The 15,022-nt window shown below is 43.8% G+C and overlaps 1 protein-coding gene across 1 annotated transcript in view; it reads left to right on the top strand.

Annotated features, from left to right (window-relative positions):
- The first annotated feature begins 215 nt into the window (after positions 1–215).
- The window catches only part of GATM (glycine amidinotransferase), a 32,644-nt gene continuing 17,837 nt past the window's right edge, over positions 216–15,022 (top strand). The window contains exon 1 of the mRNA XM_019533168.1: positions 216–373. Within this exon, the coding sequence (XP_019388713.1) occupies positions 216–373 (158 nt within the window). The remainder of the gene's footprint in view (positions 374–15,022) is intronic.

Raw genomic sequence — 15,022 nt, forward strand, 5'->3', positions numbered from 1 at the left:
ATAAACCATGATGTGATGAGTTAATGCTTTGCTAATGTTTCATGCTCTTCCTCCAGACAGCAAAGAATGCTATCACCCAAAAGATAAAGTGGGCAACTTATCATTTTTTGACATTTCTAGGAGGAAAAAAAAGAAGCATAGGCTCTTTCTCTTTCCTTGCAGGCATTTTGAGATATGAAGGGCCATGCACATGTCCTATCTGGGAGCCTGAGAACATGAGTATTGCTGCAGTGGACAAAAAGAAAGTACATGGTGATGTATTTACTAGGGAGATGCCAAAAGGACGCACTAAATTTATGGAGCTACGGCATGCACAGGATAAAAGTGGTCAGCCAAACTTGGTGAGGTTCCTGGAACAAGAGACTGTGGCAAGGTAATGGGACCAGGAACTCTAGAGGACCAGCTCAGGATGGAACATATCAGGCCCCGACATAGGTGCACAGCTCTGTGTTGGCTTTTGAGCAGGGACATAGGACGTGCTCTTTACTGACAGGCAAAGGTCTGAGTCATGTCAGTGAGGATCTCTAAGCTGGGCCAGCATTTTTGTTCTGTGTCAATTTAGAAGTTTTCAGAAAACATGTTGCCCTGAATGCCAATGCTGCCTCAGAGCCACAGCCCTCCAAGCCCATCTCAGCACCTCTGGCTTCACAGTAGCAAGTCTGGGACATGAGAGTATTGGCTAAGAACAGGCTCGGAACCGGAAGCCTAGAGCCCTGGCTCAAGTCGAGGTCTAGTTCTCCATCTTGAAGGAAAACACCTGTTCAGCAGCAGCACCAAGCTCACCCATCCAAGTGCCAGGATTCCCAATGGCATCCAGTTCCAGGAGTCTAAACTGGTCTTTCTTTCATGTCAGTGCAGGATACTTAACTTTGGGCTGCTACCATCTCATGCTGTATCAGTTGCCTCTAATGTTTCTGCAACAGAGAAATCTGCAGTGCTGTGGATCACACAGTACCATCTAGGAATATCTCCATGGAGCCATAAATCACCTGAAATCTAGTGCTGAACTGTACAGTCAAAATAACTTGAAATAATTCTGCCTTTTGTGGTTAGGAGAAAATATGGTATCATGACTAAGCCGGGCTTCCAGATTCAGAGCCATGTCAGGGAGCTTAGTAACCCAAAGAGTCCCCAGAGATTTCCAAGCACCCTGCTGTGAGCCAGAAGCCTCACCCCTGAGAGCTCTTGAATTCATGGGGTCCTTGGTCTCAGGACAGTACAAACACACTGAGCTATGGGAGCTCCAAGTCTGCCAGGCAAACTGGCAGGGAACCAGCCAGGAGATGGAAACCTGCCTGTTTCATCAGAAGTTCATGGAAACAGAAAGCTTTGTGTTAAACATTTTGGTTTTGAGAAATCAGCATTTTCCAGTGACAACCTGCTTTGTTGGACAGTTGTCAACCTGTTCTGCTTTTGATGCCCTGTCTGCATCTAGCCACAGAAGGTAAAACTATTTCATGTTTTTAAAAATACCCAGTTCAGTGTTGGGTTTCAGGTGATTTATGATTCTGTGTAGATCTTCCTAGATGAAATTATGTGATACATAGTGCAGCTGGGCTCTCTGTTGCAGAAACATTAGAGGTAACTGATATAGTAGGAGATGCTAGCAGCTCAGGGATAAATTTCTGCACCCACATTAGAGAGAGGGAGGCCAGCTTTCAGGCTTACTTCTCGATGATTCCTGGTGTTGGAATCCTGGCACCAGGCCCATCTTGTTCCTTGGATAGGCACGCCTGAGATTTCTAGGCAGCACAGCTGTTCTGCAGCGGGTGAAGGGGTGAGCTCTCCATGTCTCAGGAATGCTCTCTATGGGCTAGTACAGTAGCAGAGTTGGCAAGCTCCAAATAGTCTTGTCCAGTTTCCTTCAGACGGAGCACATGGCCACAATGTGGGGTGATAAATTATGGCAATGTTGTTAGGCTCCTAAGATAGCCAAGGAGACAGCATAATTTCAGCACCATTGGGTTTTTCTTTGAGATTTCAGTTTGGGTGTGCTGCAGTTCATTTTTTTATGAATTGTGAAGGATAATAGTGATCATATAGCCAGAACAATCAGAAGAGAATTGCCTGAAATAATTCTTTTAACAAGATTTTACTTTGTTAGGAAAATCTTAAATACTGAACTTAGCAGAGTCAGGTTCTGAAAAGAGCTCTACTTCCATTGTGAGGCACTGAAGTTAGGGGCTAGATATTCAGAAGAAACCAGCACACTGGTTACTGTCTTTGAAGATCTGCCAGGGAAAACGCTGGCCCTAATAAGCTATTTTGCAAATCTGGCATGGTGATGCATAGTGTAAATAAGTCATTTTGATATTAAGGTAGTGTCAGAGTGGTGTTGTAGCCATGATAATCCAGATTTTATGTGAAAGACAAGGACTTATTAGGGTAATATATTTTATTGAACTGACTATGCAGTTAAGACAGAGTTAGACTAGCTTTTGAATGGAAGACCTGAGGGAGAATATCTTGCATTCAAAAGCTTATCTAACTCTATCCAACTACATAGTTGGTTCAATAAAATATATCACCATAAGAAATCCTTACGTCTCACCTTATGATATTATAGAATTCATTGCTTTAAAAAAATTATTAACCAAACTTAGCAGAGAATTTGAATCAATTGTGGTAAAAGGATACAAATCCTTTCTCAGCTCCAGGGTTATTGCAGCAGCAGCTAATTTAGTTACTGGTGTAATGACCCCATTGGTTAGAAGGTTTTATTCAAAGATGTATGAAGATGCATGGTACCTGAAACTTCCTCTCTGCTTGGAGACCCTTTATGCAGGCAGAGCAGATCTAAATGTAAGAGTCTGAGGAGATGCAAGTTCATGGATTGGGCCCATGCTGCAGTACCCACATTCAACTGAAAGAACTGAAGGATGCTCTGGGCCAGCAAACATCCTTGGCCCCTGTCAAAGAAGCAGATCAGAGCTGGCATATGTCTAATACAATGTGATTTTTTTTTTAAATAGAGAGCAGTTTTTAGGGTCCAATTTGTACCATCTGACCTGAGCAAAACTCCCACAAAAATACAATTTAAGTGTTATTACTGACCCACTTCAGAAATAGGGCTCTATGGTCCTACCAATGCTGGGGTGCAGAGGAGAAGAGATGAGGCAAAATGCACCTTAAAAAAAGGCAGAAATGGTAGGGGTGGCTCTACAGTTTGCTTCCCCTTCCCAGGAGTCAGCAGTGGTTCCTTCAAGGCTAAGTTGTGAAGTCAGCACCCAGTGGCTCAAGGATGCAGAGGGATGTCAGGTTGGGTGGAAGAAAGGAAATGGGGGAAATACTGCTGGTGCTTTGTGCTATCATCAGGGTGGAGGTTTTAGGCTCAGTGAGAAGCCAATGGCCTCATGGCTCCTTTAAGCAGGAGTACCTAGGACAAAATTGCTAACTAGAGCTAAGGTGGTTTACTTCTGCAAAGCCTCTTTCCATTTGAAGGAACAGCAGTTTATTTTTCCAGTTTACCACCCAAAGGATTATTGTCCCATTCTATGAAGCTCCAATTTACACGCACAACACTTCACTGTGAGTGCCCCTAGTGTCATTCTGAAGTTATTCTGGATTCACTGAAGTGTGAGTGCAAAATGTAGTGTGAGAGCAAAATGTAGTCCAGTATGTGCAATCTCTAGTCAATGGTCATAGCATGCCCATGCTAATCATCCCTATAAGCACTCAGCAGAAGAAAAAATCTGAGCACTTTGCAAATTTTAGACCCTACTCCACCTTAGAATGTGTCATGTGAGATTTAGAAGATTTCCAATGTCGCCAGAACCACGCGGTTCTCTTGGCAGCCCTGACAGAAAGTATTGTTACATTACTGGCCAGTGTAAAGTGTAGGCAGTTCATGTTACTGTATACGTGGAGATGTAGGCTTGAATGAAATATATCTGACCAAATGATTGGCCTCAGGCTGCCTGAGCCTCCTGTATTTTTCAAGAGTCAGCACTGTACTGCCCCTGGGAATGACAGCGTAAAATGTTACAGATCATGATCCCTAAATCTCTCCTCTTTGTGGAACACACTTGAACTGTGGCACTTCCCCATAATAGAAGTGAGGCCTCCAAAATTAAAACAAATATTTACTCATATTTTAGAACTAATGCTTATATCCGTGACTCTCAGGCAGGGTGTTATGGCACCCTGAGGTGCCTTGAGAGGCTTTCAGGGGTGCTGCAGAGTGCCATGCAATGTTAATCACTGTTCATTGTGGAAACAAGATTCACAAGATACACCCAGAGATTTCAGATAGGAATCCATAGTGTTATTCTGATCTGTTGTGGTCTTTCTGAGTTCTTTGAAATAAAGGAATTGCTTTATTATTTTTTCTGTAATAAAAAAAACAAGTAAAAACTAATAGCTGGCATTTTCTGAGGGGTGCCTTGGGGCCTAAGCAGGGGTGTCTCAAGTCTAAAAAGGTTGAGAATCACTGGTTTATAGGTATGTATATAATGGCTAACTGAGCATTTGGCTAAAATGTAGAGCCCTCTGGGTATGTCCTTTCAGGAAGAGAAATTGATGATGGAATCAGTTATTTCTTTGATGCAAATCTGGCTTGTTTACAAAGAACATACAAAGTCCTATTTCTGTGAAGACAAGTGGAATCAAGCAGAAGGATGTTGTTTTATTTGCTCACAGTTCCAAGTCTCCTTGAATCAGTCTTTAAGCCCAAAGCTTTTCTCTTAGCTTTTTCTCAAGGTCATTACTAATGTTTCTGTCTCCATGTCTTGTGCTTCCTTGCAGCCCTCTCTGTCTTTTTCTCTGGCCCTTCTCCTGCTTCTCTCTGCTACCAGTAAATCCATCCTGAATACCTCATTCAAATTCCTGAGCAGCCTCATATGTGCCTTGCTTTGGGTGCTGGCTTGTAACTGTGTTTTCATTGGTGTCCCCTATTTTTTCAAATGTTTGGTCCTGTAAAGGAATTTTGTGACTTCTTACATCTATTTTTGCATGTTTTTCTACATGAAATGTAGCAGTAAATCAGAATTGTGTAATTCACTGGTATACTGGCATGATAGACTTGTCCCCAGTTGTATTGTGTTATACAATTACTGTTTAACATCTTTATATGATATGGGGCAATTCCATTTTGCCAGCACACCAATGAGTTATGAAAAGTCTGAGAATAGGAAAGGAGATTCCCTTCTTCAGGTGGTTTAAAAATAAAAAGTAATGAAATAAAAAAAAAAAGAATTACTTTTCTATTATAAAATGAAAACCCTCCTGTAGCTGAATGAATAAAGTATTTGAAACCCCCTTAATGAAGCTCCACTGCTTTGGTGTATTCTTCCCATAGAAAGCAGCCTCTCAGAGGAAAACAGCAAATTTAGCCCTCCAAGCGCTCATTAAAGAGACTGCACAGGTTCATCTGCTGTCAGAACCAACCAGATTGATCTTTCACCAGCCACAAATGCTAGGAAGAGGTAAAAGCCAGTGCTCAGCAGGCAAGATAAAAAGGATTTGCTGTTTTTAATGTCTTTTTCTGGGTGAATCTAGGTCAGAAGAGGAAGGATTACCTATTACCTTAATCCAGAAAACCCAGTATGGACAAGGGTCTACTTTTGACTGTCTTTTTTTTTTAACTGAACCAGTGAAGGATGGTTGTTTTATGCTTTGGAATTCAAAGCCCAAGGAATTACTTAGAGTAGTAAATCAATGTACTGTTAGACAATGAAAGCAATCATCTCTCATGAGATACTTCATTGGCTCAGGTGATGTTGTGACACTCACATAATACAAGTTTGAGAAATATTTGGCCTTCTCATTATGCACAGGTTTGTTCTGAAAAATTATGGTTGCGTTTTCACATCTGACCTCTAAATCAGCAAGTTTGAAAATTGGTTTTCTCAAGAGGAAATGCCTTGCTGGACTTGGTCCTTGCCACAGGCGATGACCTGGTGAGGGATCTGTGGGTGCTCGACTACGTAGGTGTTAGTGACCATCGTCTGCTGGACTTTTCTATCTGGTGGTGAAAGCAAGTAGTAAGGCAAAAGTCCTTGACTTCAGGAGGGCTGACTTCAATGAGCTTAGTAAAGGGGATTAGTAAGAGAAAATTGGGGACTCGGAGTCTCAGTGAGATGGGTGGTTGTTCCTTAAGGGGACGATCCTCCAAGCTCAGAGGGAGTCAGTCCCAACGCGAACCAAATGAGGCAAGAGTGCTAAAAAGTCTCTTTGGCTCAGTAAAGGCGTCCAGGAGGGCCTAAGGGCCAAAAAATGGCATACAGTCAGTGGAAGCAAGGGGCTATCACCAAGAAGGATTACACCTCTGTTGCTCGTGATTGCAGGGAGGTGGTTAGGAAGGCCAAGGCAGAGACGGAGATAGGACTAGCTTCCCGGATTCAGAATTAAGGATAACAAAAAGTCCTTTTTCAAATACATAGGGAGTAAGAAGAAGGCCCCAGGTAATGTGGGTCCCCTACAGGACAGGCCTGGCAATCTGGTGATTGCAACAAAGGAAAAAACTGATCTCTTCAATGAGTTCTTTGCCTCCGTATTTCTGAGCAGGGACCAGGACAGTTCCCCCTACTAGGATTATGGACAGGCTCAGGGGACATGACGCCATGCCTAGGGTCAGGGATGATTTAGTTAGGAACTTGTGGAGAGGCTGGCTGTGTATAAATCATCAGGTCCAGATGCTCTTCATCTGAGGGTACTGAGGGAACTGGCAGAGGTCATAGCAGGGCCCCTGGCATGGCTGTATGAGCACTCGTGATGCTTTGGCCAGATCCCAGAAGACTGGAAAAGGGCCAATGTGGTCCCCATTTACAAGAAGGGGAGAAAGGAGGACCTGGGTAACTATAGGCCAGTTAGTCTCACCTTGGTCCTTGGGAAGACCTTTGAGAAAATTATCAAGGAACACATCTGCGGGGGCCCAGCATGGGAGGTAACACTCAGGGGCAACCAACATGGGTTCACTGTGGGCAGATCCTGCCTGACTAACCTTGTTTCCTATTATGACCAGGTCACAAAGTCCTTGGATGCGGGCGTTGAGGCGGATGTCGTCTACCTGGACTTTAAGAAGGCCTTTGACACTTTCTCACCCCATGCTCGTAAAAAAACTAGGCAACTGTGGCATTGATGCCTGCACAGTCAGATGGATGGCAAATTGGCTTGATTGTTGCACCCAGAGAGTGGTGGTGGATGGGTTGTTTTCAGCCTGGAGGGATGTGGGCAGTGGAGTCCCCCAGGGCTCGATCCTTGGGCCTGTACTGTTCAACAACTTTATCAGCGACTTGGAGGTGGGCATGGAAAGCATGCTGTCCAAATTTGCTGATGACACAAAGATGTGGGGAGAAGTGGGCACACTGGAGAGAAGGGACAGAATCCAACCAGATCTAGACAGGTTACAGAGGTGGGCGGATGAGAATAGGATGGAGTTCAATGCAGACAAGTGCAAGGTGCTGCATCTAGGGAGAAAGAACCTGCAATGCACCTAGAGGCTGGGGAACACCCTTCATGTCAACATGGTGGCTGAAAGGGATCTTGGCGTCATTGCTGACTCCAGGATAGACATGATCTGCCAATGCGAGGAAGCGGTCAGTAAGGCTGACCGCACCTTGTTGTACATCTACAGATACATCACAAGCAGGTCAGGGAGATGATCCTTCCCCTCTATGCGGCACTAGTCAGGCAGCAGTTGGAGTACTGTGTCCAGTTCTGGGTGCCGCACTTCAAGAGGGATGTGGCTAACCTTGAGATGGTCCAGAGGAGAGCCATTCACATGGTCAGTGGGAAGCAGGCCAGGCCCTACAAGGATAAACTAAAGGGCCTGAATCTATTCAGCTTCCACAAGAGAAGACTGAGGGGGTCTGGTGGCCATCTATAAACTCACCAGAGGGGACCAGCAGAAAATAGTTGAGGCTCTGTTCCCCCCAGCACCACCTGGGATAGCAATGAAAAATGGCCACAAATTGATTGAGAGCAGGTTCAGGCGTGATATCAGGAGGCATTACTTTACAGTTAGGGCTGCCAGGGTCTAGAATGGGCTCCCAAGGAAGGTGGTGCTCTCCCCTACCTTGGGGGTCTTCAAGAGGAGGTTGGATAGATATCTGGCTTGGGTATTGTGTTCCCAGTGCTCGTTCCTGCCCGGGGCAGGGGGTTGAACTTCATGAGTTCAGGTACCTTTCGATCCTAGAAATTATGAAACTATAAGCAGACAAAGAAGGGAAGAATATTTTTTCATTGCTAACTCTTCAAATTCAACATGAGATCTAAGCATCTGGCTGAGCTCTTTTATCTTGCTCTGTTCTTCATTAATGGTATCTCTGCAACCCATATGCCAACCTGTGGGCTGTACAGGTGCATGTGGTTGGGATTTAGCACATTGTTCCATTCACAGTGTATTAGAAGGAATTAAATGCTCTCCTACCTGTGCTGGTGCAGCTGGGCTAACTGAAGTAAAAAGCTGTGAAATATGAATATGTGTATGAAGAAAAGTGTGTCTCATTTTCACACTTATCTTGAATAAAGTAGCATTTTAAATTGTTCAACAGAAATATTATCCACAATCTTTGTGAATACAAAAAAGTGAATTTAAATGTCTAAATTAAGGTATTAGTTGAGACTAAACAATTGATACTAAATTCTTTTAATTTTGCAGTACAGGAAAAATACTGGGAAGATAGACTCAAGCTTTTCCTTACCCTGTTGCATCCTCACGCATGTTGTCAAGCTGCATTATAGTGGTAAATGTCTATGACAGCTGATGACTGGAGGTGATGTGGGCCATAAAAATATATAAATGAATAGATAGATATTCTAATTAACTAATCAAATATTCCTTTTACAACTTATGTTTCCCTAAGAGGTATATGTTTTGAGGGAATTCACTGACTCCAGAGAGAAAGAAATTATCTGAAGAGATGGTTAGTACTTAGAGCATCACTTACATTCTTTCTTGCAGTGAAGGGGGTAGCACATAAGTAACTACAACCTTTTTGTTTTGAAGGAATAATTCTGAAGCCTTTATTAATTACAATTTCAGAATCTCATTTTTTCTCATTGACCGAAGCCAGGAGGCTTAGAATATGGCTTCAGTCAAATGCTGTAATTGCCTTGCTTAAATTACTAAGGAAAGAGGGTTCAATGGCAGTTCACAAATTTTGTTTCATTTACAAGAAGTGGATGGAGTATTGTGACAAATATAGGGTCCCATCAAAAGGATTTCTGGGTCTGTGTGTGTGAGATATCACTAACACTGACAGAAGGGCTTCGTATCATACACTGGAAAATGAAAACAAGATGAGACCAGGTTGGGTTTGCATTGGAAAATCTAGGTCAGATTTTTTTTTCACACTCTTCTATGATTTTTGCAACAGATCCCTCTAGCTACTGGTTCCTGCTTTCTGTCAGATTTTTATCCATGCTATGCTTTAAGGCTATCTGTAAGTTATAACACTACCAGAAAGTGCAAAATAAGGAGAATTTTCACACACATTTATTGATTCTTTGCCAATCTGCAAAATACACTGACTAAGATAGTGCTAGGACATCTTGCTGCTTTCCACTGCAGTGTGCAAATAAGCACTGAAAACATTTTTTGACAAGTAAGTGGCAATTAAACTGGGTCAGTGCCTTGCTCCATTTTATAGGCTGCAAAAAGCAGAGCATTAGTAACAGCAGCAAGACTTGCAGCATGGTCTTGTTCCCAAGCCAGTGCACCTACCTCTTGGCTGATGGATATTTAATGGAGGGAAACAACAGCTACATGACAATTCATTGTGCCTTTGTCCTGTCTTGTTCAAAAGCTCAGTTCTGTACGATGTCTAGAGAGAAATGCAGGGGAACATGTGAAGTGGCAAGAGAATGTCCAAGGATTTCAGTAACAAGCTCTAATAAAGTGAATATAGTCAGGGAACATACAGTTTTGACAGCTTACAAATTTGTAGGTCTTATACAGTTCTTTTCCCCCCTAGGGATGGCAAAAGACACCTCTGTGATCACAGGACTCTGTCTTGCCAAACCTCAAATTCTTGCTATGAACCAAGTGCTACAGAGGCTCTTTAAAGGCATTTTTTTAGTTTAAAAATGCTTATAATGGGTAGCATTAAGGAATCTAAATATAAAATTTATTACAATTCCTTTCTTCACAGACTAGCAGAAAACTTAGAGCAGTGATTCTCAACCGGGGTCCCTTGAGCTCCTTTCATTGTAGGGTGCTAAGTAACATTAGCACTGTTAGATATGCAAACATGATTCAAATAGAAATCGCTAGTGTCAGAAATGTTCTGCCCTGTTTTGGTCTTTCTGAATTCTTTGTAACAGAAGAATTGCTCTGTTCTTTTTCTGTTGTCAAAAAACAAGCAAAACCTGAGAGGTGGCATTTTCTGAGGGAGGCTTGAAGTCTAACAAAGTTGAGAGCCACTGAGTTAATGTCCAACAAATTAAACGAAACACAGTTTCAGAATAAAAAACAAAAGTAATGACTTGGGGCCTGATCTAAAACCTCTAAGCACAGGTAGAGTTTTATTACTTGTATGAGCAGTTTTGGTTTTGGTGGTGATAGTGTTTGACGGGGCGGCAGGGAGAGGGTTCTTAGACAAATAATGTTCTGTGTCGAAGTGTTTGTGTGATCAGACTTGGACAGCCTGATTCTTCATGGGAGTTGCAGGGAGTTTTCCTCTTGTCCTCTATCAGAGCAGGACTGGGCTAGTCTTGTGTATATTCTTAATGGCAATGGATTTCCATGGTTGTTTCTGCAGTAGTTTACTATTCCAGGAGTGTGTGACTAGAGACAATTGTAGCAAAAAAGCCAGAAAGGCAAATTCCAATTCAGAAGATCTGATCTAGAGTGTGGGAGGTGGGATGGAAAGAAGGCTTAAGTTTTTAAGTCCTGGTAACAGTTGGAGATCATTATAAAAATATTATTAGTGTGTAATAGCACCCACAGAAAAGTGGAGAGCTGTGTTAGTCTGAAGTCAGGCAGAAGGCAGTGTGGCACTCAAGATCCATGGCACAAGCAGGGGTGGATCCGGGAGGGGTACAGTGGCACTGCCATTTGTTTCTTGCTCCACCCTAAGTTTAAAAACAACTTCCTGGCAGTGGCAGTAGCATTTCTATTCAGGAAGCAGCAGGAAACTCACTTGACTTTATGCCTCATTATGAAAAATGTGTGTGCACACTATCTGCACTCCCCTTTTCAAAATGCTAGATTTGTGCATGATCACACCTTACATTTAAGAGGTGATTAAGGTGTTAATTACACCATAAATAATAACCTGCCCACATATTAAGACCAGTTTATGGCGTGATAATGTAGCAAATGAGACACAAAGATATTTTACATATAATTCATAATATTTTTGTGGCTCGGTTACACTGAAAGGCGGACACCATTGGGTGTCCTGGACACTGACCACCTATGAGAAAACTAAGGGGCAGAGGGTTGTTAGGCCTCCTCAGACAGCCAGGGTCTTTCATGTGTTATCTCTGTTAGGGGTGGATTGGTGTCAGGGATATACATAGAGCTACAGCCTGCCCTTATATACCCTATCAACACACCAAGGCTCCAATAAAGTTCAAAAGTATATTATAAACTCAAGATCACAAAAAAACAAGATTAACAGTGGGGAACATACATAAAATCAAGCATGAACTATATACACTTGTTAACTGCCGTACACCATAAACAAACCTGGCAGGGGCAGCATCGGGGCTGTCACAAGCTCACTGTGCTGGAGTGACAGTCAGGCCCTCAGTCGTTTCCCTCAGAGGGTCTCAGACCGAGAGTGAGGGAAGGGCGATAATTACCAGTCCAATGGATGATTGAGGTCCCGATCCAATAATGCTTTTACCAGGTAAGTATCCAATTATAATGCAATCTGATAAGTCACCCCTCTCTCTCACTGCTACAGTCACGGCTCATAGGCCTCAGACACTCAGGTATAATCACCAGCCGAGTAAACCCACACACCATTCAAACCTCAAGTACTCTCAAGCATCCATATTCCATTTGCGTACCGAATCATGTCTCAGGTTTCCTTAAAGTCACCAAAATCACACCACGTGTCAGTCATTCTTCTCACCAATCACACTCGTGCATACGACACACCCTACAATGGTGCTCTCAGCACTCAGGTGCAGCACATGGCACTGACCTGGACCACACAAGCGGCTGCACGTGCTCCCCAGATCCAAGGGGGTCACTGACACCATCAAGGTAGAAAGTTTAGCTCCCCCAGAACCTTCCCACCTCTAATCAGTGTGTGCATGCTCAGGAAGGATCTCATGTTATGGACCACATCCAACAACATCATGCCTTAAATTGAATGCGTGGCATGTGAGAACTGACCCATGACAGCTCCTGATGCTTGGCTGAGCATAGAAAGCCAGCAGAGGGCAGCCCCAGTGTCTGGGATGCAGCCATCCCCTATCCAATCAGCAGGATCAGGCTGGGGGCAGTGTCAGGTCCTGGACCCAGAGTCCCCATCCAGCCCCTGGAGACAGGTAGTGGGAGGTACCCTGAGCCTGACTTTAGGGAGCTTCTTCCCTATCTCAAGTTTGCTGCTCCCTGGAACTTTAAACAGTGGGCTTGTGGCTGGCAGCCCCCCGCACACCCTCTTTTTCAAGTTCCCAGGGCACCCCTGGAAGCAGCAGCTGGGGAGCTGGGAGCTCTTGGCTCCTTAACTGCAGGCACCATGTTATAGTGTGGGGCACATGGGCAGCTGGGGAGAGGGGAGCTCTGAGCTGTCCAAGTCCTGCACCATGAGTCTTGGTGCACAGAGAGCTTTAAAGGGTGGCCCTGAAGCAGCTTCCCCACTGGGCTGTCAGATGCAGGGGCTCAGAGGCTTCTGGCAGAGTTTAAAATCCCTTCCTTTCCCCACGCTTGGAGTTTCTGATGCTCTGTACCTAGCAATCCAGCCAGAGCTGTGAGGCATGGGATTTTGACAGTCAGCTGATTGTTGACCTGAACTGCTCCAGTCTTGAACTGATGGTCAGCCCAGGTCCCAGACTACACTGGAGCTGGTTCAAGTGCCTGGTAGGATCCAGGTCAGCTGGATCCAGGACACTCAGCTGATTGTCAGCCTGGCCAACTGGCCAGCACTCCCGAGCTTCCTCTGTACTGGCTCCCCCTGAGGCTAGTCAGGCTTCCCCTGCACTGTCAAATAGCAGTGGTGGGATTTAGATCTGATCTCTGATCCCAATAGTTGGACTTCCTGTGATATACGTGTGCCAGGGCAGGAGGCACAGTTGTTGGGATCGGGGATCAGATCACATTGTACCATTAAATGAATGTTGCCAGGGATTTTAGAGATTAACTGAGCGGGAGAGACATGAGTTTTTGTAGGCAACAGTCTGCTTTGTAGATGCTAGTATCCTCAGCATACACCTTCCAGCCAGGAAAGAAGGAGCTTCCTTCTCTTGGAGTGTTTAAAGCCTCCTTTGCAACTAACAGTCTGCTTGGCACCTGCAAGGAACACACAAGTAAATGGTATCAGTTTACCCCAAGTCTTGTAAAATTCAAAGATCCTAGGGTTGTTGCAGTCTGTTCAATGTCCACATACTTATGTGACTAAAACTGGCTTTATTTTATTTTGGATCATTCATCGTGTATATATGACAGCAGAAGAATATATTGAATAATATATATACTGACTTTAAGAAATATTGGATAAAATTCTTATGTTCTAATGGTGGTTTTCTCTCTTCAGAAACATATGAGAAATGCAAGAAGTGGTAAGCAAAGAAATACAAGAGTGACTGGTTTGACTACTAGCATTAAGTGGAAAAGTGGGATTCTTGAACTGACCTAGAAGCTAATGATATGAAAGTAAAGAACAGGGAGATATGAATGGAGTGAAATTTGGTAGATTAGTGTAGACAATGTTGCAAATAGTGAGGCAAAATTGCATGAACCAAAAAGAGCTCACTTTGCTATCTCTAATTATTCATTTGCATTTCCTAGTTGAGTAAGTCAGGTTTACTTTTGGGAGTAAATGCTATTCACTGACAGCAAAGACTCCAAAGCTGAGCCCTACATATAACAATTAAAAGGTAATGATTTCTGTTCCAGACAGACTTATTTGATACTTGGCTTTCATCCAAAAAGGAGCAGGGCAAGATAAAAGACTGTGAAATATATGACAGAGTATCACCACTACAGAGTGGTACAGTAGACCGCAAACAATATAAATGTCACTTGGCAGGGAAGTTGTACAGAGAAAAGGATGCAGGATTCAAAGAGTGGAATAAAGACTGTCTCAGAGATACCATAAAAGATTGCTCGCAGACAGTAAGTCAGAAAATAAATTTTGGAGTACAGAGTCAGAAAAACTATGAATGCCAAGTTGATAAAGAATGATCCAAAGGTTCAAAACTAGCTGATAAGTCAAGGACGACAAGAGAAGAAGCAAGACCTTTGGATTGAACCACAAGGCAATCATTAATTCCTTCCAAAAAGGCTATCTGAGTAGAATGACCTGAGCAAAGACAGCAGAACCTGGCACTAAAAACTTAAGAACAAGCAGCATAAACCATAAGTCCTCGAAAGAAACCAGGTTAGAAGGAAACTGGTTGGTAACTTGGACCAAAAATAGCATCAAGAAAAGGGTTTTGATTTTTTGAAGCAAGAAGGAGGAACAGCTTTTTGAAGTAAGAGAAGAGGGATACAGTTGCTGCTGATGAGTCATAATACAGACTCAGGCAAGACGATACAAATTAGTGGTTTGCATTTGGTGTGGAACAAGACAAAGCATAATCAGCAGCCCCTCAGTAAAAAACGATTAACTCTAGTCCAAGGGTATTTCACCTCATTCTGCTGAATGTCATTTGCCCTGGTCTGCCTTGCTCACTAAGCTCCCAACTCAGCATACACTTGACTCGTGCGCGTAACGAGGGAGGCGGAGAGAAACGGCCCACGCCGGCCTGGCGGGGACCAAGGTGCGAAGCCAGCGCACGCGCGCGCGCGTGTGTGTGTGTGTGTGTGTGTGTGTGTGTGAGACAGAAATGCTTTGCCATGCCCGGCCTCCCCTCAGCGAGGCCCCGCCCACGTCCGACCCGGGACAGCGGGAGCGCGGCGCAGGCG

This window comes from Crocodylus porosus, unplaced genomic scaffold (genome assembly GCF_001723895.1).
Source record: "Crocodylus porosus isolate Cpor-Errol unplaced genomic scaffold, CroPor_comp1, whole genome shotgun sequence".
In the NCBI taxonomy this organism is placed as follows: Eukaryota; Metazoa; Chordata; order Crocodylia; family Crocodylidae; genus Crocodylus; species Crocodylus porosus.